This window comes from Emys orbicularis, chromosome 7 (assembly GCF_028017835.1).
Source record: "Emys orbicularis isolate rEmyOrb1 chromosome 7, rEmyOrb1.hap1, whole genome shotgun sequence".
NCBI classification, from domain to species: domain Eukaryota; kingdom Metazoa; phylum Chordata; order Testudines; family Emydidae; genus Emys; species Emys orbicularis.
In genome coordinates, this window is record NC_088689.1 from 54,757,264 (window position 1) to 54,781,711 (window position 24,448).

Here is a 24,448-nt window from a genome sequence, read left to right on the forward strand (position 1 = left end):
ATGACAGTGCAAGATGTTCCTCATGCCTTCCCTACACTGGATGTTCCAGACCATGCCCACTACACAATTGGAACTGTCATTCTGGTGGTGGGGATCACCGGAACGCTGGGTAACTTCCTGGTCATTTATGCTTTCTGCAGGTACGTATACATCTTGTTTGTTCTGTGTGTCTTAAATATTTCTGTGGATAGACTTTAATACTGGTGGGATTGTGTTAAGGAAATGTGGTACAGGAACACTATCATTATGATTGTACTAATGCAAACTAATGAGCTGTGCATCAAAGTAACCCAGATCCATGACCTTGTATTTCTTATCTTGCGTATGAAATAGGCCTTAATGAAAGGTGAGGTATAATTGGCTGCTGGTGGTTTTGATAGTGCAAGTATCCCAAAACAATCTCTCAGATTTTTGTTACAACACCCTGTGATAGTTATGCAATATCCTGGATAAGCCTTATTGAATTAAGCTGAATACATTTTTAAAATGCAATTGTTTATGCGTTATTGTGAGATTGTATGTAACTTCTCTAGGTGGAGGGCTTATGCTAATGTAATTCCTCTGGATATCAGCCCTTTGAAGGCCTGTTACCTATTCACAGTCTCTTCAAAGGTTCAAACTGGATTCTAGAGACCAGTGGACAAAGAAAGGATGTTGGGATAAATAACCTGGTGGTAAACTGACTCAGGGTTTTTTGTTCAGATCCAGCAAATGGACAGGACTTCTGGTCCACAGAGGGCCCCAATCCTTAGGGAAGGGTTGGAAGGACTTTGGCCTATTAAAGCCCCATACGACTGTGAGTGATGAAGTAGAAACCACATGAAAACCTTTGGGTGGGACTTTCAAGGACTGCTCCTGCCAGAGGCCCTGTTGAAGGGGTGATCTCTGGTAAACTTTTAGCATTCATGTAGGTTCTTTTATTGTTTTTAATGTTTTCTCTGTAATGCTTTTATCTGAAGAACAAACTGTGCTTGCTCAGAAAGAGCTCTGTGATAACTTATAACAGTGGGCAATTACACCGTTATTAGTCTATGAAGGCAAAGCAAGTAGGTTTGCTTAGACAGCCTGTCTTCTGATGGGAATAACACTTCAGCCTGGAAATACCCTGGTCAGATGGGACCCAAGTGAGGTGATGGGTGGGGGGCCTTAAGCTTAGGGGTGCCCTTGATGGACCATAGAAAGGGAATACAGGTGCAGTTGCCCTGAACTACGACCCCACCATCCCATCCAACATTTTCTGTTATGTTTCATAGACTATAAGGTCAGAAGGGGCCATTTTGTGATCCTCTAGTATGTGTCCTCTGAGGACAAAACTCGGGACCTTCAGATTATGAGACTGATACGCTGCTGACTGAGCTAGTCTGAACAAGAGCATTTATAGCAGATATTGACCCTTCTGTTGTGTTTGGGACTTGGCCTGCCCACCCAGGAAGATGCTACCATACAGCCTAAACAGGGTGGGGGAAGAATACAGCAGCAGCTGGGAGAAGACTAGAACAGTACTGTGGTGTGTCCCACTCTGGAAGCGGCAGCTCAGCAGGAAATCTGGCAGCAACAGCTGTGTCTGTGGTAGGGAACAGGGGAGGAGGCTGGCTGTCGTGTCTCTCCCTGGAGCTATCTAAAAATGTTGAGGCGGGTGGGGAGACTACAGTAGAATTGCAGAGCTGGGGGTGCACTGATACTACACATGCCCACCATTGATGCTGTATCAGTAGTTGCATAGCAATAACAAACCACCAACTGCCTAAAGGAGTTAGTTTGTAAACAGTTAATGAGTAATTTGCTGCCCCTAAAACTGCAATTGCAATAGTGCTTTAAAATTGGTGATTGTGGACTGGTGCACATCTGCCAGTTTCTCTAGGAAAACAGAACCTCTTGAGACAGCCTTGTAATGCATAAAGATTGTCAGGGGCTGGAGGGGAGTGACTGAAATGATGTGTGCCCCTGGGACAGCTCTGAGTTACACTGGGGGCAAAAAAGATTATTTGCCCTACACACTGATCCTCCTGGAATGCATCTTCTATGCTACAGCTCTCAGGAGGTGCAACATATTATCTGGCCAATTGTGTCTGAGACTGGAAACACAGGAAAGCAGCTGTAGAGACATTAGATAAAGTGTCACAATTTCAGGAAGAATAAAAAATCAGAATCAGAAAGTACTGATATTAAGAACTCTCAATAGCAAATAAATTTGTACAAAAACACTACAGGACACTCTATTATGTTGGTGCGAATAATTTATGGAGGTGGGGGATGTAATAAGTCTGGCAATAGGTCCCTTCAAATTCAGTGCCTGGTGCAGTGAACTACCTGTCATGGAGAGGAGTTGAGATAAAATAAAATGCTGCATGTGGTATAAAGTCAGCCTCCTTAATCCCCATATTTGGAAGTTGCTGTTAATCTCATCAGCAGTGGAAAATGTCCCCTCAGCTCTGCATGACCCAGATCCAGAAAATCCATAGAGTACATCAACTTTAATTTCCTGTTAATCATGGACACAGGGTGCAGTGGCTCAGAGTATTCAGAGAACAATGTCTTCTATTCCTGTTTCTGAGCTGGTTATCAAAACCAAGCCATATCCTCTACTAAGGCACAAAGAAGTGTAAGGAGTGTGCTATTAAAATTATGGCGGCTCATTTAGCTTCTCTCTTCAGGAAAAATCAGAAGCCAGTTTGATGTAGCTTGACATTCTACACGTTGATATTTGTGAAGCTGCCAATGCTCACAGCAAAGAGTAACAGAGAGCCAAGGTGGGTGAGATAATATATTGTATTGGACCAACTTCTGTTGGTGAGAGAGACAAGCTTTCGAGCTACACACAGCTCTTCTTTGGGTCATGAAGAAGAACTCAACAGATTGTCTCTCTAGCCAGCAGAAGTTGGTCCAATAAAAGGTACTGTCTGACCCACCCTGTCTCTCTAATATCCTGGGACCATCATGGCTACAATAACACTGCATACAGCAAAGAGTAATAGCATAATTACCCACAGATCAGCGCTTAGCAATGTTCCTTCTAATCTCTTCTCTGTAGGAGTAGGAGCCTTCGAACTCCAGCCAACATGTTCATCATCAATCTAGCTATTAGCGACTTCCTAATGTCCATCACACAGGCTCCAATTTTCTTCACTACCAGTCTCCACAAGCACTGGATTTTTGGCAAGAAAGGTTTGTACATATATCTCCTGAAAGATAATTTCGTTTGTTGCCATGGTAATGACTTCAAGTTAATAATTGACAGTATAAGTATCAAAGCTATGCAATACTATAGTTACTAAAGCCGAAAGCACATATAACCTGCCTGGTTTCAAGTTTTTTTGAGCATTCAGGACTCAGTCCAAGTTTGTCAAAAGGTTTAGAACAAGCTTGGGTCTGTACTTGGAGTTATTTATATTTTAGTGGTATAGATATGATACAGGCTGAAATTTGACAGTTTTCAATTAGTTTGATTTTGAATTTTGGACAGGTGTATGATGAGGAGTTGATACAGATGCATAAATCAGAATTTGTTTTTATCTTTGTCCTTTAAAAAACCCAGAGGAAATTACACTAAAAACTACATTAAAAGAAGGGTATTTAGGTTGTAAAGTCAAGCATTAAAAAGTTAAGAAATGCCAGATTTTTGATTGCTTGTGTGACCTTAAGTCAGCCCCTTTGTGCATGTGCATTATGATACAGTTTTTATTACATGATCACATACTTTTTTTCCCTCTAGAACATTTGTCTCATTCAGTGCAAATTTGGACCACAAGAGGGGAAATCAAGTTTGCATGGGCAACCTTAAATCTGGTATTTCCTAACTTCTGAGTGCTTGACTTTGCAACCTAAATAACTTTCTTCTAAGGTAGTTTCTGTTTGTTATAAATATATTTACATCACTAAGTCTATACCATTACTGCCAGAATTGTGAGATAGAAAAAGGTCTTCTCTAATGTTTGATAAACGAACATACTCTCTCACTGCTCGCATTCATTCACAATCATCTCGCACCTGAATTTAAAAAAAGAGAGGAATAAGGCCCAGGAGCATCTGCTCCCAGCATAACACTCTGCCACTGGCACTAATTAACTTGAATGTGGAATTTTTATCTTGATATTTCTGCTGCTAGAAAGCCTGACAATAAACATAAGTTTTTACAATATAAATATAAACCAAATATTCTCAGTGTTCTCAGTGAACATGCTTTGTATTTCACTCATTGGGTCTAAACTACCAAACATCCCTTGTCAAACATTAGTTACTGTTGTTTGTGACAGAAGTGCCCAAAATGTGCTCGGTGAGAGAGAGGCATACCGGAAAACACAGTCCCTGCCCCAAAGAGCTTACATTCTATAAAGACAAAGCCAGACAAAAGGTGGGTGAAGGGGATACAACATCAAGAAAAGAGAGCTGGGTAGAAAATGGGATATGGTTTGGTTTATTTAAATATACATATGAACTATCCACCCCTGGTCCTCCCCCCCCCCCCCCATTGCTTGGCTTTTAATGTGTGTCAATTACCTTTTTATTTTAAACTGTCTACTTTCAGTGTCTAATCCTTGCCTATTAAACCTTGTCAAACTATCCTTTCCAATGACCCATCCGTGATTCTCCATAGGCTCAAAGCTATGTGCTGCTTCACTGAGCTCTCCCTTCACCCTGCCTACCCACACCAGAGATTCAGATTTAAGGTGAAATCCTGGCTCCTTATAAGTCAATGGCTAATCTCCCAATGAGTTCAGTGGAGCCAGGATTTCACTCTCTGTGTATGAGACAAACATACAGATCATACAGCCAGTCTGATGGGGCCCATCTGTTATAAGGCCTAAGCAAATCTGTGGAATAAAGACACTTCAGGTGGGATTCACAAAGGTATTTAAGTGCCTAACTCCCATTGAAATCAATGAGAGTTAGATACCTAAATACCTTGATGAATCCCACCATTTGACTCTTTCCATGCAGGGGCTACTCTCTCTTGCTGCAATTATATCTTGCACGTATGTGGTGGGGGAGGTGAACAAGAGGCATGGTATTGAAATGTTGGTTATTGCTGACTTGTTTATTAAATTAAGTAGATAACAAATGCTTGTTTCTGCAGTTCTTCATGTTACAAAACTGAAAAGACTATACACAGATGTATAAACAAACTGTCTAATCTCTAGAGCTGGCTGAATAATTAAAAGCAGACTTTTGAATATATTAATGAATATGTGCTCTATGGATGTTGTTGTACTATTTGTATAATTGCAGATATTAATGAAAAAGTTGGTGCATCTCAAACACTTCATGAATTTGCATGTTTTAATTCCCATTCATCATTAATTATTCTCCTATTTTAAAGATTTGTCTTTCTGTCCAACAGCAGAAGACAAACTGTGACCAATCATGTTCCACAAATAGCAAATAATTAAAGTAAACAACTGACAACCAATCCATTGTCTGAATTATTTACTGAAACTATGCTGACTTCATCTTGGGATATGAGTTGCTCCATGGTATCTGAGTGACTATAAAAATACTTTTAACTAAAATAGGTCTTTCCATGGGAGTTGGAATAAAATGAAAGCTAAATGAGCTGCCATGGGATCTCTGAAATGCTCCCACTAGAAACTTCAGAAGTTGAAAAGTGAATGTTATATTAAGTCACTATCTTGAGTAATAAAGGCAAGTAAATCTTTGACGTTTACATCCATGGATAATATAATTAGCAAGGCCAGCCCACAGCTTGGAAAGTATATTGCTGCTGGAAAAGTGAACTTCCTGTTGCCTTAAGAGTTCTGAAAGTAATTAGGTAATGTGTTACTAGCCTAGGCCACAGGATAAATGGTCTCCCAGGAATACTGGTATAACCAGCATGGATGGTTAAATCTGTTGGTTAACCCTATTGTACTCTCCATCGAAAGGTTGTGAGCTGTATGCCTTCTGCGGAGCCCTTTTTGGCATTACATCCATGATCACATTGATGGCAATCGCACTGGACAGATATTTTGTGATCACACGACCGCTGGCCTCCATTGTGGTGATGTCCAAGAAGAAGGCTTTGATAATCCTGCTAGGAGTCTGGCTGTACTCTTTGGCTTGGAGCCTCCCACCCTTCTTTGGATGGAGTAAGTGAGATAGAATACAAGTCTATTGTCTGATACCAGAAGAAAATGGGGGGATTAAAGAATGGTCTGTTAGACACAAGGATGAATAAACAGAATTTACATATTAGGATGAAGTTTGAAGAAATCAGTGTGAAGGAGATTGCTTATAGCTAATGAGTCTTAAGCAGTTTAATCAGCAGAAAAGATTGCAGTGCACATATCACATTTAATTACACTGACACTTTTGCAGGGAATCTCATTAGCGCGCTGTATAAAAAACATATAAAATAAAGGGCAAAAATAATGCAAAACAGGCTTCCGAAATAGTGCATAACCTTCTGCAATCAAGCAGAGTTGAACAATAAAAAGTAAAGGGGACAGATGAGCACAGTTTTTAAGTTTTCAAAATGATTTTCATTGCTCATAAAAAGTGCCATATTGATAACCTGAGGAACCCGAATTCCTCTATTTATACCTTAAAGCAGTACAGTATGTGCAGTAAGAGTGCAATTTTCCACACCCCTATGATGTGCCTCAACCCTATTGGGAGGGACCAATTCTAGAGGTAAGAGGGTTGTTTACTCTCTATGCCCATTTAGCCCTTGACATCTTAACGAAGGATGACAGTTAGTAGTAATTAGGTAGCTGATTTGCTTGCACACGTTAATTTTGTGTGTGTAAATTGGTATGTGTTCATATTTCACATCTTGACAAATTGAAAATTTGGCCCTTACTGTTGGCTGAGATAGCAGTAGTTGTTCTGTTTCTCGGTTAGAAACTAGACTAATACCATTAACTTGTTTCACTCAGGCCACCAACTTACAGTCAGCATTAACCTACAGTAGGATGAACTTGAACCTACCAGTTAATTGCCTAAGCTTCAACATTATCCACCCCTGGAGCAGGCCTGGTCCCCATTGGAGGGGCGTTGTAGGGTTAAATTGAGTAGCACGTTCTCACTTGCCTACCAAGCTGTTGCAACAGGGTCAGATATTATTGTGTTATTTTTGTTGTTAATTTCTTTCTTCCCCCAAATGTGTAGCATGCATAGCTGGTAAATTCCAGCTTTTTAACATTATGACTCCTAGCTTAATGAGAGAATTTCAAGAGAGCAATATGACAAATACTCTTAGATGAGAGAACCTTAATGTGACGAGACAGAATAATTTATTGAAGGATATTATAACTGCTGTCTTATCATTAGATTCTAATAGTATCCATCATACTGAATCTCATACAATAATTAGACATATCTGAGCATAGAACCTGGTGCAATATTTTCTAGACCTGGTTCCACAGAAGCTAGCAATGAAAATGTTGAAAATTAAATTAATGATTAAAAATAGTTTGGTGTTGAGTTTGCTTTATTCTTTAACTGTCTGACACAGTTTCTCTAAGGAGAATATTTCTTATTTCAGGTAGGAATGTGTGTGTGTGTGTGTGTGTGTGTGTGTGTGTGTGACATTTATTTCATGGCAAAATTAATTGGAATTGCACAGTAAACTTCTGTTGTCTGCAGAATTTAAAAGAGCAGAGGTTAGCGTAGTCAGTTTCGTTTCACTCCCAAGCAAGAGAGGTGATAATTTAAGAGAAAAATTGAGACATTTTTAAGATATTAGAAACATGGGTGTGACCCAAAGCCCAATGAAGTTAATGGAAAGAGGCCCATTGACTAAAGTAGGCTTTGGATCAGGTCTGAAGGCTGGAATGAAAAAGAATCATTATTTTATTAGTCTAAAGAGTGATTCATTAGATCTATTAAATTCTAAGAGCCTATAAGGCAGTGGAATCAGTAATGGCAAGAAGTGCTTTAAAACACGAAACAGGTGCCCTTATTAACCATCTTCTCTCTACCAACAGAGCCAGGTTTGATCCTTTTCAAATCCCAGGGATATACTGAATTCTTTCTCCACTTGCTTCTCCACCAGAATGTCCAATAAAAAACTTTTCATGGCTTATGTCTTTTTTTCTTTCTCTCTTCCTAGGTGCTTATGTTCCTGAGGGTTTGTTGACTTCCTGTTCCTGGGACTACGTGACCTTTACCCCATCAGTCCGTGCCTATACAATGCTCCTCTTCTGCTTTGTCTTCTTCATTCCTCTGATTGCCATCATATACAGTTATGTCTTTATCTTCAAGGCTATCAAGAATACCAATGAGTGAGTTGTCAATAATCTAGGTTTTCATTACTTGCTTAGGGGAGAGCCTTTGTTTTTATGGGATGGATATGTGTGTTTGTGTGTGTGTGTGTGTGTGTATGTGTATATATATATAAAAAACATGCAACTCTATTTTAACAAGTTTTTTCCTTTAATGGAAATGGGTAAGTGACAAAACAGAATAGGAACAGACAGTGAATTTTCAACATGGCAAAAATTTTAAATGTATATGGATGGGAGGTGGTCTCCAAGGTTTGCTACTTAGACCACATTGTTTAATACATTTACTAATGATTTGGGAAAGGGTGTGAATAGAAAGGTGGGAAATCTAGCAGATGATAGAAACCTATTTAGGTTAGTCAAGTCTAGATAAAGTGTGAGGAACTTCAGAGAGGCCTAATAAAGCTAAATGACTGTTCAGCACACAGGCAAATGATATTCAGTGCCAGTTTCTTTGGTTTGCTTCAGCCACTTATGCCATGTATACATGGCACAAAGTGGCTTTGAAACAGACAGAGACATCCAGGTGGGAATTTCCCTGGCATATGGGAAGCAAAGCTATTTTAGTCACTGGTCTGCACCGATCTGGCCATTCCTGTGTCAACAGAAGGACTGTGAAAGGATTCCCCTGCAAAATGTCAACTGTCTACAAGTGATCAGGTGGAAGTTGATTATGAACTCTGTGTTAAAGAAGGTGCAGTGATGCAAGGTGCAATGTGTTAAACCAGTGATTCTCAACTGGAGGTCCACAGGGGAATTTCAGGGGATCTGCCAAGCAGGGCTGCTCAGAGCCCTGAGCCCTGGTGCCCAAATCTTGGAGTCCTGCGCCCCGGCACTCTGGGGGGGCAGAAGCCCTGAGCCCAGACACCCCACAGGGCTGAATCCCTGAGCTCCGGTGCCCTTAGCCCCGGCAGAAGCTGCCCAAAGCCCTGAGCACCAGCAGAAGCAGCTCCTTGGGGCTGAAGCACCAAGCCCTGGTGTCCCCCGGGGCTGAAGCAGTGGGGCTGAAGCCCTGAGACCCAGCGCCCTGTGAGGCTGAAGCCCCAGCACAAGCCACCCCACAAGGCTGAAGCCCCAAGTCACTACCCACCCCAAGGGGCAGAAGCCCCAAGCCCTTTGAGCCCAAACCCTTGAGCCCTCCATCCCGTGGAACTCCCAAGCCCCTCCCCAGCAGCCTTGAGCCCCCTTCCCCATCTGAAGCCAGAGGATCCCGCCCCAAGCTGTGGAGTTTTTATAGCATGTTGGGGGGGCCTCCCAAAGAAAAAGGTTGAGAACCCTTGTGTTAAACAAAGTGCAACAATTTGCATCAGGAATATGTGAAATAAGAACTACTGGAGTAGCAAACCAGGGCCTGATTCTGCCATATTAACTCATGGTGAGCAGTATCTTACTACATGTTCAACCCCATTGATTTCAATGTATCTACTCATGTAACTGTGTGGGTAAAGGTGCCAAAATCTGGCCCTAAGAAGTAAAGAAATAATTTTCTCCTTCCACAGTTAGAGGTATCATGCAGATTAATCTGGGTACCTGAATAATCTGAAGCCTTATTTTGGAAACATATTCCTCACATAGGCCTCCATCCTGCTCCTGCTGAAGTCAATGGGTGTTTTGCCCCTGATTACTGTGAGCGGGAGAGGGCCTCTACTGTGGAAAAGCAATTACACATAATCTACATACACAATAGTATATTATCTTGTGGGGGGAGAGAGAGAGCTGGAGAGGGTTGGCATCTGGTTAAAGAGCAGTCCTTTGCTCTATTTTATTAAGTTGTTTGCTCAGTTTCTCACATATATTTTGTATTGTAATTATGGTTTATTTCCCTTAGGGCTGTTCAGAACATTGGTTCTGATGCTAATAAAGTATCCCAGAGACAGTATCAGAGGATGAAGAATGAATGGAAAATGGCCAAAATTGCCTTGATTGTCATCTTACTTTACGTCATTTCCTGGTCACCATATTCTGTTGTAGCTCTGGTGGCTTTTGCTGGGTAATTATGAATATATTAGCAAGAAAAAAATCAGTGAGCCCAGAAGGTGTGAAATTCTCAAAGAAGCAAATTATGAAAGGCCAAGTAGTTGTCAACTCTAATGTTCAACAATGGGAATGGGAAACCTTCACATATTCAGGAGTAATCGTTTGTTACAGATTTGATAAACGGAGCACATGCTGGTTGTAATTTTTCTCAGTTTGATTTTTCAGCACAAAAAAGCTAATTATTGGCAATACACGAAATCATGCTAATTAATTCTAAAATGAAAGTTTCACAATGCTAAAATATTTGAACATGACCATATGGCTATTCCAGGTTTCAGATACATAGCTTGTTTTGATTTATTTTCTCTGGGCCTGATTATCCACTCATTTACACTAGTCTGATGCTGGCATAAATCCATTGGCTGCAGTGGAATTACCACTCATTTACAACAGTGTAAGTGAGCTCAAAATCAGGCCCTATATCTGGCATTACTGACTTTAGTTCTTTTAGTGCTGCACTGAAAAGTAACAATGGATGACCTAACCTTAAATATATTTAAAAAAATCCTAGAGTATGTTGCATTTCTTCCACCTATTTAACTGTCAGCATTTTATACTATCTTTTTCAATAAAGACATAATGTCCATTAAAAAAGAGTACCCATTAATATGGACTGGTTAAGAGCAAGGGATTAGAAGTCAGGACTCCTGGGTTCTATTCAGGCTCTGCCTCTCATTTAATGTGTGACACTGAACAAGTCACTTAACCATCCTGTCCTCCATCTACCTACATCTAAATAGATTGAATAACTTAAAGCACTTTGACGTCCTCAGGTCAAAGACCCTATACAAGTGCAAAATAAAATTAATACTTGCACTAACCCACCACTGCCTTACTTATAATTTTCCAGTCATCTGATGAGAAATGAGCACCTGAAACTTAACAACCAATACAGGATAAAACTGACTGATAGAGTTTATGAGAACCGAGGCAGGAGTTATTGCAGACACTAGGAAGCAGAAAACTGCCTTTGTCCTCTCCTTCAACCTTTTCAGTTTGAGGCTGTGCCTTTTTGTTCCCCTTGGGGGCCACTGTGGCTTCTCAGGGATTAATAGACCAAGTCCCAAGGCCTTATGTTGACTTTACCTTGACAGCATTGTCACATACAGCATAGATTAAGAGACAGACCTAGAAACTGTGGGTACAGTCTTGAAGTCACTGAGGATGGCTGGTCTGATAGACCAACAAAATGTGCAATAGCAAAGAATGAAACCTAATATCTACAGTACATGCTGTGAGAGAGGAAGATTTAGCTGACATGATACATGCTCAGTAGGACTGTTGCACTCCAGCCACCATGACACAGGTGCTGTTTTTCCTGTGTCTGGCCAGCAATGACAGAAAGTTTGTGTCACTGTTTACCTCACTGACTGCACTATTGACTAATCTTACCAAAGCATCCGTCCCCTGAAAGGTTTCTACGACCTTAAAATGGGAGACAGCATTCCAGGACATCCTGTGTCGCCAGCAAGTACTATGTTCTCCAAGGAATTCATCCTCCAGATCCATTCTCTAGGGGTAGGGGTAGGGGACACACTGTCTCAAGAACTGCAGGACAAAAAACACACTGTGCTCTGGAAACTATCACCAGAAGTGAGTCTTAGGTTAGTGCTGGTAGGAATGCCTGCAGTCAACTGCCCCATGAAGACACTCCAATATTATCTGCTGGGGACCCATTTCCATTTGGTCACAGAACACACACTTCTCCGTTGGCTGAATGTGATGGAAAACTCCATTCCAAGGATGATGAGCTGCCACCTTACTCTGCAGCCCTGTTCCTTCTTGGTGCAGCAAAGCATTGGGGCACAACATAAAGCCACAGGCAACTTTCCCTGGGAGAGAGGGAAATGATTCTACACAGTGTGCTGCTATTCCCACTGCTGAAGGAAAGACCCACTGAGGGCCTGGTTGATGCAAGCTGACCCTGCAATATTACTGCTATTTAAGTGTAGGTTCCACTACTGACTTTATTTTTATCAAGACAACCTGAACAGGGCCTGACCTGGTCTGTTAAAGGGGTGGTACCAGCTAGCAGCACCACAGTCAGAACTTCCACCATCTCCTCTAAACATACATGTCACGTGATGAAGACCCTGCAAACGCTCAATAAAACATAAAACCACCCTCCACTACATGAGGATTCTTTGACTTTGGTTCCCAGCTTTGGGTAGGTAAAGTCGAAGTGTGGGTGGGAAGCTGATTTATCAGGCACTCTCGTGTTAGCTGCTTTTCATGCAACACCCTCTTCCCTTATTCAGCATACCTGTTAAATGCCTTACAGCTCTTTTCTGACCAACTTACACCACCATTTGGGTCACTAATGAATTTAGCCCATACACTCCAAAGAAACAGCACTTGCTTATTCCAGGCTGAACTTGTCCCATGGTCTTTACCCTAGTGTAAACAATTTGGGATTAGCTTGTAGCTTGCTTAAGCCACAACCATGAGTAGTATATGGTACACAGCAGCATTTGTAAAGAGGAGCACCAAAGAGATTGTGCCTCTCTGAAGCACAGTCTGGCACTGATTCTTGAATAAAATGGCTATGAAATCTGTCCCATACACTAGATTGAAAAAGAATGTTCCTTGACGGTATGTCGGTCCTGCTCCTTGCCCCTCTTATTTCATCCTACTCTCCTGGGGGAGGAGGAAGGGAGGGAAGGGAGAGCAGCAGCAGTAAAAAGCAGTCCCTGCACTCTGTAACTAATTTTTGTTTTTTTACTGTGTGCAGTAAAAAATAACAACTTTGCATTTCTTTAGGTATTCCCATCTCCTGACACCCTTTATGAACACCGTACCAGCTGTGATTGCCAAAGCTTCTGCCATCCACAACCCCATCATTTATGCCATAACTCATCCCAAATTCAGGTATGGTTGCTGTCTTCAAACACAAATAACATAGCAAAGAAAACCAAATCTATCTCTGATAAAACGTTCACTGATACATTGAATTCCCTTTGTATGCTAGTGCCTGAGCTCTGCTTCATCTGCTTGTTTTACCTTTATGCTGTTTTTTTAACCTCCGCAAGCATGCATGAAGCCAAAAAAGAGAACAGAAAAAGCAGTTTTGAATGCCCTATAAATGTCAGTGGAGTTTGTACTCAGAACAAATTACCGTGCAGATGGGAGCTAGAGACATTTATGGAAGGGTGATAGCTGTACTCATTGATCATCTGATAAAGGTTAGGGACCTTCTCTGGCTAAAAAACAAGTTTTATGGTGTTTTGCTTTGAAATATTTCCTTCGGAGATGTACCCATTTGTCAATGTTGCAAATAGCAGTTTGTCAAGTTACCCAAACCAATGAGAGTTGGAGTTTGGTAAATGGCTCCATTTCTTTCATGTGTTGTGGGCTTCCTGTTCCTCCTTCATGCTTCCATTGTTCAGGCATCGAATAATTGTTTTTTAGTTGTAACATCCAGGTCAACCCCAGGTCAAGTTCAGATGAGGGACATGTGATATGAACAAGCACGGCTAAGCCATGCAATATTACTTCTCCCCTTTCAAAAGCATTCTGGGAACTATGGGGTGGGGAAAAGAGCAGTGTAGTAAAAATGATCCCTCCCACCCCATCTAGAAAGAACAGTTTGCTTTAGCGTTTATACCACCACACCGATACTACGTGAGCAGATGCCCAGGAGGAAGTTAGAATAGCTGCTTAAGGAGAGATTAAAATAATTCTCTATGTGGTAATTCTGCACAGTTCAGTTTAAAGGGCCAGAAGCTTTATTTTTATCCCAGTTAATCTTTAAGCAGATAAAACATTTTAATAGCTGGTTTCAGTGAAAAAATTACATTTTAATATTCTTATCCTTGCCCAGCAATGTCAATAGTAAATTCTGACTCAACAGAATGCTGTAAAGCACTCATGTCTCATTTCTTTAAAATTATCTTGTAGATCAGTTGCACACAAAGCAATATCTGAAATCTGGGAAACTTTAACTACTGTACCCAGTAACTTTTCAGTCTATGCAGCATGTGTCTGTCTGAATAAATTTAATGTTTATGGTGAGTGGCTTTTTGTGCTGGCAGCTTTATTTAGGCAGAGGGAATTGACTGGTTTTATTTTTTATCCACTAGAATGGCCATTGCAAAGTATGTGCCGTGCCTTCGACCCCTGCTAAGAGTTTCTCGTAAAGACTCCAAGTCTTCCAGCAGGTATCTCTCAACCAGACGATCCACTATTACCAGCCAGTCTGAGATAAGTGGACTGCAGAAAGGAAAGAGATGGCAATCCTCTCTCTCAGACAGTGAATCAGTAAGGAAAACCCTTTATATATGTTTATTTTTAAAAAGCAAGTAAATAATTTTCATACAGCATCCTTCAAAGTGGTAGGTAGATTAGATGAAAAGATGCATTATGGTGTTAGGTACAGAGGCTCTCTGGTGGGGAGGGGGCTAATTGTTTGGGGATAAAGCAGGATTTTTAAAAGGAAGATTGTCAAGGCTGTATCCCCACTTTGAACTTTAGGGTACAAGAGTGGGGGCCTGCATGAGGACTTCTAAGCTTAACTACCAGCTTAGTTCTGGTCCGCTGCCACCATTCCCTACCCTGGGAAGCTTTTAGAAACCTCTCACCAATTCCCTGGTGAATACAGATCCAAACTCCTTGGATCTTAAACAAGGAGAAATTGACCCTTTCCCCCCTCCTTCCTTTCACCAACTCCTGGTGAATACAGATCCAAACCCCCTTGGATCTTAAAAACAAGGAGAAATTGACCCTTTCCCCCCTCCTTCCTTTCACCAACTCCTGGTGAATACAGATCCAAACCCCCTTGGATCTTAAAAACAAGGAGAAATTGACCCTTTCCCCCCTCCTTCCTTTCACCAACTCCTGGTGAATACAGATCCAAACCCCCTTGGATCTTAAAAACAAGGAGAAATCAATCAGGTTCTTAAAAAGAAGGCTTTTAATTAAAGAAAAAGGTAAAAATCATCTCTGTAAAATCAGTATGGAAAATAACTTTACAGGGTAATCAAACTTAAAGAGCTCAGAGGACCCCCCTCTGTCTTAGGTTCAAAGTATAGCAAACAAAGATAAACACTCTAGTAAAAGGTACATTTACAAGTTGAGAAAACAAAGTAAATCTAAGACGCCTTGCCTGGCTTTTACTTACAATTTTGAAATAAGAGAGACTTGTTTAGAAAGATGGGGAGAACCTGGATTGATGTCTGGTCCCTCTCAGTCCCAAGAGCGAACAACCCCTTCAAACAAAAGCACACACACCAGCCTTTCCCCCCCCCCCCAAGATTTGAAAGTATCTTGTCCCCTTATTGGTCCTTTGGGTCAGGTGTCAGCCAGGTTACCCGAGCTTCTTAACCCTTTACAGGTAAAAGGATTTTGGAGTCTCTGGCCAGGAGGGATTTTAGTACTGTACACAGGAGAGCTGTTACCCTTCCCTTTATAGTTATGACAAAGATAAAGTTTAAAAGCAGGATGCAAATAACGTAGATATTCTTACAGGTTTGTGACACTCATGGGAGAATGGAAAGATGCACTAATAGGAAGACAAAAAGTGAATGGGACTTAGTGTGTGGTGCTTCACTTACCACAGATCTGGAACTTAGACACTTAAAAGTGAAACTGCAGTTCCCAAGTAGTGCTTGGAGGGAGACAAGGTTGTAAAGAAAGAGCCAATGTGCTTTCTGAACGTGAAATGGGCTGCATTTAGAAACAGATTATTTGGCAGATTTAGACAGATCAACAAAATCCATCACAGAATAATTTTTCCAGAAGACCTCAAACGCTTGCTGCTGCCAAACTAAGTATTGCTAAATGTTGTTTCTGCATGGTAGCCAGAAGCAGGTCAGATTTCTGGAGTCCACATCTCTTTCTAGGTTATTAATGGCACATTAGTGTTCTATTTTCAACCATTTTTATACGATTCCTAAAATGGAAAAATGCCATTATGTTCTATGTGAGTGTTCATGTTTTCAAGCTAATATCCTTTCAGTTGATGTAGTTAAGCTTTGAATTCTGACAGTTACTTTTAACTGTGATTTTTTTCCAACTTTTTTTTAATGTTGTTCTTCTGACTTATCAAGCCAATCAAAATTAAACCCATCAGACTAAAAGACATTGTTCAACTTGAATGTTTTGAAATCCGCTAACAGTTTCTGACAAAACACCCTTTAAATGATGTGTCTTGAATTTTTAAAAAAGAAATACTCCTTCAAAACTATTAGTACGCTTCCCACTCCCCTTCTCTACTACCCTGCTGATATAAGGGTTTTTCAGCAAGGGAGAAATCTAAGGCCTGCATTCTGCAACCAGATTTGCCCAGTCAGACACTTGCAGTCATGTAGATTGAAGCCTGGCTATGCAGGGAAAATAGTGAAACTGACAAACTGCTGTCAAATTCTCAAAGTATATAAATTTTAAAGCATCAGTAACCTTAGGTCTGCTTTGGAACTATAGTAGATACAAAATTTTCAAACAGAAATATTATCTCCTCCCAGGCTGGGTCCTTTAAATTGTTAAATTGAACACATCATACCCCAATTTCATTAGTAATTCTGACTCATCACTAATTTAGTAGGAAGTTGAAGCTTGTCACACATACCTTTCTCTAAATACTGACATTCAAGGGGAAAGCAGGGTATGACTTTAAGACAGAATTTGGCTAAATATTGTTTTTGACAACTTTTTCCTTAATTAATATGTTTGATCATCACATGCAAAGCCATGAAACCAGGAGTTTCCTTTCCCCAGACATGTAGAATGCAAAAAGGCAGAGCAAAAACATATTTTGTGCCCAGGATGGTCAATCAAGTTATAATTGGCTCTAATTTAGCACACCCACAAGCAGTTAAATTCTCTATCTACAACTTACTTGCACTCAAAAGGGCACAATTTTTTTTCATGCCTTTGAAAAATCTCAAGGAAAATAATTTCCAAACAGATCTTTGCAGTAGAAAGTGGCCAACTACAGCAGTACAAGTAGAGACTGGCTTTACAAAACAAAACTAACTCATTTTATAGCCAACTGATCCAATGCAGGTGGTGATCATTAAATCCATTATATATGTAAAATGTGAAGTATAGAATGTGTGATGTTTCACCATTAGGGTAAAAACAGAACAAAACTGGTGACAGAACCAAAAAGACATTGAAGCAAATTCAGTCCCGTCGGAAGCAGATGCAAATTCTGTTAAAGTCAACAGAATCATTTCAGGGCTGACCTTCCTCTAGATGAGTCTGTATCCTTTTGATAAAAACGTATATCAAGGTTTTTATGCAATTGTGAACAATGGTCCCATGAAAAGGTCTCTTATGTGTCTACTCTTTTTTATTCTAACATGTACCCATTTAAAAGGACATTGTCAAGGTATTTTTAAAACATATCTTCTCACAATTGCTTATAACAACTTCCTAGAGCTTGGGAGTGAAATCTATGTCCTAACTAGTGTTACCCTTTATTAATATTTGGTTTGTTGTTGTAGGGCTACTCACTGCTTCTGAATGCTTGCTATATACACTTTTCTTTCTTTGTTTTCTTAAAATACACTCTCTCTTGCACTCTCTCACTCTCCCAATATAAGGAACAATTAGAGCGGATAGAAAACAAGAATTTCTGTCTCGTAGAAAATTCTGATATTATGACATTTAAAAAAAAATCTTTTCATGGAATGAAAAACTCCAAAACATTTTCCAGTTGTGAAATGTCAAAACATTTTGATTGACATTAATCTCTGCTTCCACCCGAGCTGCTGTGATGCCTCATGGGAGTTGTAATTCTGGGTCCCTCATGCCCTCATTCTTCCCAGAGGGTGCTGCTTCCTGGCTGGACTACATTTCTCCACACCCATACCATGGAAGTTTCAAAAAAACTGACAGGAAAACTTGATCAAAATTTTTCAACCAGCCCTAGAAAAATATGTAGACCAAGTTTTAGGCTTTCCAACCTTTACAGTGTTGCTTGCACTATTCTAAAACTTTTTGGGTGTATGATGTTGTGTATAATCAGCTGTCTTCTTTGAAATGTCTTTCTTATGGTCTTTCCCTTTATGAATCATGTCCATGTAAAATGTAACTTCATGTTATTGGCCAGAGTAACTGGACCCAAAGGTAACCTAAAGTGCTTGTTTCCGATGTATTCATTGCAGGGCTGGACTGATACAGAAGTTGATGTTGTTAGTGTGATCTCCAGACCAGTCAGTAAACAGCTTTCCTATGAAATAGGCAAATACGCTGTTGAAACCAGTGACACAAAAGCCAAATCTAAACTGAAAAGCCATGATTCTGGGATTTTTGAAAAGGTAATAGATGCTGTGCACCATACAAGCCTTCAAACAGCCAATGAATTAACAAATCTGCATATTTTTTCATAATTAGAATAGAGACATAGAAAGGTAGGGCTGGAAGGAACCTCAAGAAATGATCAAGTCCAGCCCCCTGCACTGAGGCAGGACCAGGTAAACCTAGACCATCCCTCACAAGTATTTGTCTAACCTGTTCTTAAACCTCCAATGATGGAGATGCCACAACTTCCCTTGGAAGCATAAGTACCGACTCCGTGGGGTGCGCCGGGGGTGCTCCCAGCGCCTTCCATCTGCCACGATCAGCTGTTCAGAGGTGTATAGGAGGTGCTGGGGGAGAGGGGAAGGAGCAGGGGCAGGAAGAGGGGGCAAGGGGCAGAAAGAGGCAGTGCAGAATGGGCGTAGTAAGGTGGGGTGTCGGTGGGAACTTGGGGGAAGGTGTAGAGTGGGGGTGGGGCCTGGTGCCGAGTGGGGGTCCAGCACCCCCGGGGAAATCACAAAGTCAACACCTCTGCTTGGAAGCCTATTCCAGATCTTAATTACTCTTATAGTTAGTTTTTCTTAATATCTAACCTAAATCTCCCTTGCTGCAGATTAAGCCCATTACTTCCTGTCCTACCTTTAGTGGACATGAAAAACAATTGATCCTCATCCTCTTTATAACAGACCTTAACATATTTGAAGATTGTTATTTGGTCTCCCCTCACTCTTTTCTCAAGATTAAACATGCCCAGATTTTTTAACCTTTCTTCATGGGGAAGGTTTCTAGACCTTTTATCATTTTTGTTGCTCTACTCTGGACTCTCCAGTTTGGCCAGATTATTCCTGCAGTGTGACGCCCAGAACTGGACACAATACTCCAGCTGACGCCTCACCAGTGCCGAGCAGAGCAGGACAATTACCTCCTGTGTCTTGCATATGACACTCCTGTAATATACCCCAGAATGATGATAGCCTTTTTTGCAACTGTATCACATTGTTGACTCATATTCAATTTGTGATTCACTATAACCCCAGTCCTTTTCAGCACTACTGCCACCTAGAACAGTGGTTCTCAAAGCCGGTCCGCCCTTGTTCAGGGAAAGCCCCTGGTGGGCCAGGCCAGTTTGCTTACCTGCCGCGTCTGCAGGTTCTGCCGATTGCGGTTCCCACTGGCCACGGTTCGCCGCTCCAGGCCAATGGGGGCTGTGGGAAGCGGTGCGGGCCGAGGGATGTGCTAGCCGCCCTTCCCGCAACCCCCATTGGCCTGGAGCAGCGAACCGCGGCCAGTGGGAGCCGCGATCGGCCCAACCTGCGGACGCGGCAGGTAAACAAACCGGCCCGGCCCACCAGGGGCTTTCCCTGAACAAGCGGTGGACCGGCTTTGAGAACCACTGACCTAGAAAGTTATTCCTCAGTTTGTAGTTGTGCATTCGATTTTTTCATTCCTAAGTATAGTACTTTGCACTTATCTTTATTGAATATCATCTTGATTTCAATAATGAGGGTTCCTACATAGTAGGGGGAAATAACCCTAAGGGTTAACTTTATGTGGTTAAGACACTTTACAGCTTGAAGTGATATGAATGTGATGAGTAATGACCTTGAGGCTGTAAAAGGTCCTCAGCTTTCTATTTTCAGCACTGGTTCATTTTCCAGTTGTCTTTGTTACATTTGCAAGGGGCAGAGGAGGCAGGATGTTTTGTTCTTTGCTTCTGATCGTCTTGTATTTCTGTTTTTAAACTGTCATTTGTTGCTTATTCATCATGTGTTCTGCAGTGTCTAAATTACTTATCATGAACACACTTTTTTATGCTCCATAGTCATATATTGTAACTAATTAACTGAGATGGAGGCTAGAAATACAAAATAACACTGTCCTTTGTAGTTCACTATATTTCAATCCTTCAGTTTCCTCTTCCCCCTGATCCCCGTGCTGCTTGTATTTTACATGCCACTTGGTGTTGAATATTGTGACATGCCTGTGTCATGTATGGGCTTTTTGTTCTTGTTTATCTTTTAGACTTCTGAAGATGCCGATGACATTTCCATGGTGGAGCTGAATGTCAGAGAGTGCATTTCCTCTCCTGTTGTAAGTATTATTTTAGTATTTGTCAGGGGTTGAATTGAGGAAAGAAAGCAGTGATTCCTTTCTAATCTTTGAACACAGACTAAGCTCTGCCCCGCACTGTTGACTGTGCAAGATATGATCATAAGTAAGGCTGTGAGTTTGTCACAGAGGTCACAGATTCCGTGACTTCTGCAGTGGCCGGTACGCCTGGCCCGGGGGCAGCTCAGGCAGCCCCTGCACCAGTCGCACCGACTGCTGCTGGAGCAGTCTCGGGCCACCGCTCCCCCTTCCCCCAGCAGGAGTTTGGGTGTGGGAGGGGGCAGGGGGTTGGGGCACAGGACAGGGTGAGGCAGGATCTGGGTGGCGCTTACCTCAGGGGGCTCCCTGGAAGCAGTGACATCCCCCTCGCTCAGCTCCTAGGCGGAGGCATGGCCAGGCAGCTCCACACGCTGCCTCTGCCTGCAGGCACCGCCTCCGCAGCTCTCGGCCAGTGGGAGCTGTGAAGCTGGCGCTCTGAGCGGAGGCAGCGTGCAGAGCTGCCTAGGAGCTGAGCGAGGGGGATGTCCCCGCAGAGCCAGGTAGGGAGCCTGCCAGCCCTGCCTCCCCCCAGCACCAGCAGGATCCCGGGCCGTGCGCTGCTTCCCACCCCCCACAGCACCAGTGGGGTTCCCAGCTGGGCTGCGTGCTGCTGCCCTCCCCCCCCCCAGCATCCGCGAGGTGCCCTTCCACCCCACCCCCCCGATTTAGTCAGGGGTAAGAAGTCATGGACCTCACTGGACTCCTCACTAGGGCTTAGAAGCCCTGATCAGGATTGGATCCCCTTTGTGTTAGGTTCTGTATGAACACATATTGTAGCAAGATGAGGTTCCTGCTCCAAAGAACTTAGTCTAAAATACTAAACAACTAAGCTAATTGTAAAATAGTTTATTAATTAAATGTTAAACAGGATCGCTGTTGGACTATCAATTGAAGATAAAGTATACTGTATAAGCCTTAATTATATCTTGAAACAAGTAAGATGAATGAGGAAGAAAAGAGTTCTCCTGATGAACTTAAGTGGAAATCATGACTCTAAAACTTGACTGTGCCCTTACTGCTGTCCAAGCCATAAAGTGTCAGCAAGAGTGCAAAGGAAAATGGAAGGAGGATCCTGAACTCATAAAAATCCTAGAAAATGTTATAGAAAATATAGCCTTTTTTGACTCTTAGATTATTTAAGCAAAAACTGGAAAAAAATCATATCCTACAACAGTTAATGCTGTATTTGGGGTCATAACTGTAGCATACTATGACAGGTTTTGCAAGGGTAGTTTTGAAACATCAGGTGCTTATCTTTTTTCCTATCCAAGATGGATCACGCTGGAGAAAGGAAATGATATGCAAGAGATTTATTTACTTTTGTGCATTTAAGATAAGGGCATAGTAGTCCTGTTGTGTCTTTTGCTTTAATAACAGACACTTCTTTTCCATCCCCCATTGTTTTGTAGAGGATTTGCTTTCTCCTACAAAGAAGTCAATATTCCACAGTCACTGAATATTGCTGTAGAAAAGAGAGCTGTTAACCTTTTGTTACTCTTTGTTTGTGTAGGCCCTGCCATCTAGAACCTATAGCCTTGAGGAAATCCAAGTAAGTGGTTTTGGGAAGGTTTTGTGTGTGTGATTTTTTTATATACTTTTATAACCTGGGAGAGCACCAACCTTTTGAGCAGTCCCATACTAATGCATTCTCATCTGATGACGATGCTGTGGCATAGTGATAATTTTTTAACACGTCCCATGAGTGGATTAACTCTAATCCATCTGCCCTAAATTCACCTAGGTGAGGGGAAAAAGAGGGTAGAAATATTGGCAGAAATCAGGATTTGAGTGTAAATCGGTGTTATCTTTAGACTGCATTGTGAATGCTAACACATGTGCCTGAAATAGATCTTTTCATAGTTAGTAGTAAGTTTTACCATTCTCTCTACAGCTTGATGAAGATGATATTCTAACACATTCCTTTTCTTGGTCCTTCACTAGTATCATCCAGTATTTTCCATTGCTGAATTAATTCTATTCACCTTTCCACTGTTTCCTCTCTTACTTCATTGTTTACTTCACTATTTGGTGTCTCATTTCAAGGCTTCCATGCTGTGGTTCACTTTGGGTCTAGCTTTTATCATCTCTTACCCTGATAATGCCTCAATTGCCATCTGATTTGATTAGATTTTTGTAGGGAAGTAACCATCTATTTTCTGGAATTCATGTGTACTTCTAGCTTTACTGGACCCTTATGCTGGCTTCTTTGCACTATTGTTCACGGAGGCATGTGCTATTATTAACCTGAACCTTCATCAGAGTACTGGAGACTGTGCCTGAAGTATCAAAGTGTTAAGGAATGTAAGCTCTGTGCTTTGATATATTAGTTTGTTTAGTAAGATATTTCTCAGAAGTGACTCCTGGGATACATCAAAAAAGTTTCTAGGTCAAATTCTTTCCCATTCATATAAGATTTGTTTTGGTTTAGCAGTGGCAATTGTCAGAGTGCTTGTCCAAATGTTTGTCACTTTCACTTTTAGTGGACTGTTGCAATCTGATCATCTTGCAGACATCTGTGTTTTACATTTCTCTTAAATCCTTGCATGCTTAAGACAGGTGAGGGCCTGAATGGCACTGGACTACGAAAAGGAGACTCTCACTCTAGACTGTTTGCAGCCCAGATACCCAGCATTATAATAACATACAGCAACGTCCAGGGAATAGAACAGCCTTCTGAATACAGCTCTGGCCTCAGGTTCCCTGAGAACAGTAGCCACAACCAGGATAAGGACTACAGTAGCCAACCAGACAGACGGTACCAGGGTGTTGCCTTAGCCAGTATCTTAGGAGAAACCACAGATCAACTGAGCGCAGAAGACCTTCCAAAACTGCTCTGATCCACGGAAAGTCACCATTCCTATAGTGACACAACACAAGATAACCCAAGGGTAAAAAGAAGAAGCCGAACCAGCATCTGAGCTCTCTCCAGTGGTTGGTTTCTTGTTCTAGCTCTTGTATTAGAACAAGTAGATTATTTCTCCACAATCTAGATTATGAAATTACTCTTTTCACTTGGATTTCACTCTGTTCAGGAATTAGCAACTATTGCGTGAACACCACCCTCAGTTACAGTATATGCAGGCTTCATGATAAGAGTTAATTCTGTGGGGCTAAGATTCAGATAATGATCTTTGCTCAGTGCCAGATCTCAGCCGCAGTTACTGTACCAGAAAGGAACATTTTTAGAAGGTAAATTATGGAGTTGAGAGTATTTGGGGAAACTTACAGTACCTGGTGGAGACGGTTTCTTATTTTTGTTAAAGATCTCTAAGTAGACCATGTTTAAGTGCAATATCAGTGCTCCACTCCCTTCTTAGTTCCATGCTTTTTCTCAAGCTCTTGTACGGTTTTGTTAAAAAGCAATGTATTTAAACAGCAGTTTGAGGTCTCAGATCATTCTCCTTATCTCAAGGAAGGGAAATCATTTTCAAGTGTGGCCCACACTCCCCTTCCTTCCTGTTTTCCTTCTGTGTCAGTTATTAAGGGACCAGTCCAAAACTGGCTGAGCTCACTTGCCTCAGAACAATATGAAAGATTCTGGAAGCTAATGAGCTTCAGTCACCATGTTTCAAGGGTGAGGCAGCTGTAATTAAATGTCTTATTGGTAAAGAGCTGCTGCTGGCTCAGAAAGGTACTCTATTAAGAAACTCTTTCAAAATTAACTTAGAGCTCAGTGCACTCTGGTTCTGATTTTTCTATTATGAGGGGAAAGGAGGGTTTGACACCCAACCCCAGGCACCCACAAAACATGGGATCCCCATTATCTCAGCATTTAACCATGCTTCTTACCTCTTCTGGACAGCAAC

The 24,448-nt window shown here is 41.5% G+C and overlaps 1 protein-coding gene across 1 annotated transcript; it reads left to right on the top strand.

The window, feature by feature from the left end:
* On the top strand, positions 1-23,479 carry OPN4 (opsin 4). The gene is made up of 11 exons (XM_065408200.1): positions 1-140; positions 3,032-3,165; positions 5,880-6,083; positions 8,048-8,219; positions 10,048-10,209; positions 13,017-13,124; positions 14,336-14,513; positions 18,362-18,514; positions 20,517-20,585; positions 22,153-22,191; positions 23,195-23,479. The coding sequence occupies exons 1-11, from the start codon at positions 1-3 to the stop codon at positions 23,477-23,479; spliced, it is 1,644 nt and encodes a 547-aa protein (XP_065264272.1).
* Positions 23,480-24,448: the final 969 nt, after the last annotated feature.

Coding starts and splice junctions, on each gene's coding strand:
- OPN4 (XM_065408200.1), top strand. CDS start 1: ATGACAGTGCAAGATGTTCCTCATGCCTTCCCTACACTGGATGTTCCA. Junction 8,220..10,047: donor GCTATCAAGAATACCAATGA/GTGAGTTGTCAA, acceptor TATTTCCCTTAG/GGCTGTTCAGAACATTGGTT. Junction 14,514..18,361: donor CTCTCTCAGACAGTGAATCA/GTAAGGAAAACC, acceptor TATTCATTGCAG/GGCTGGACTGATACAGAAGT.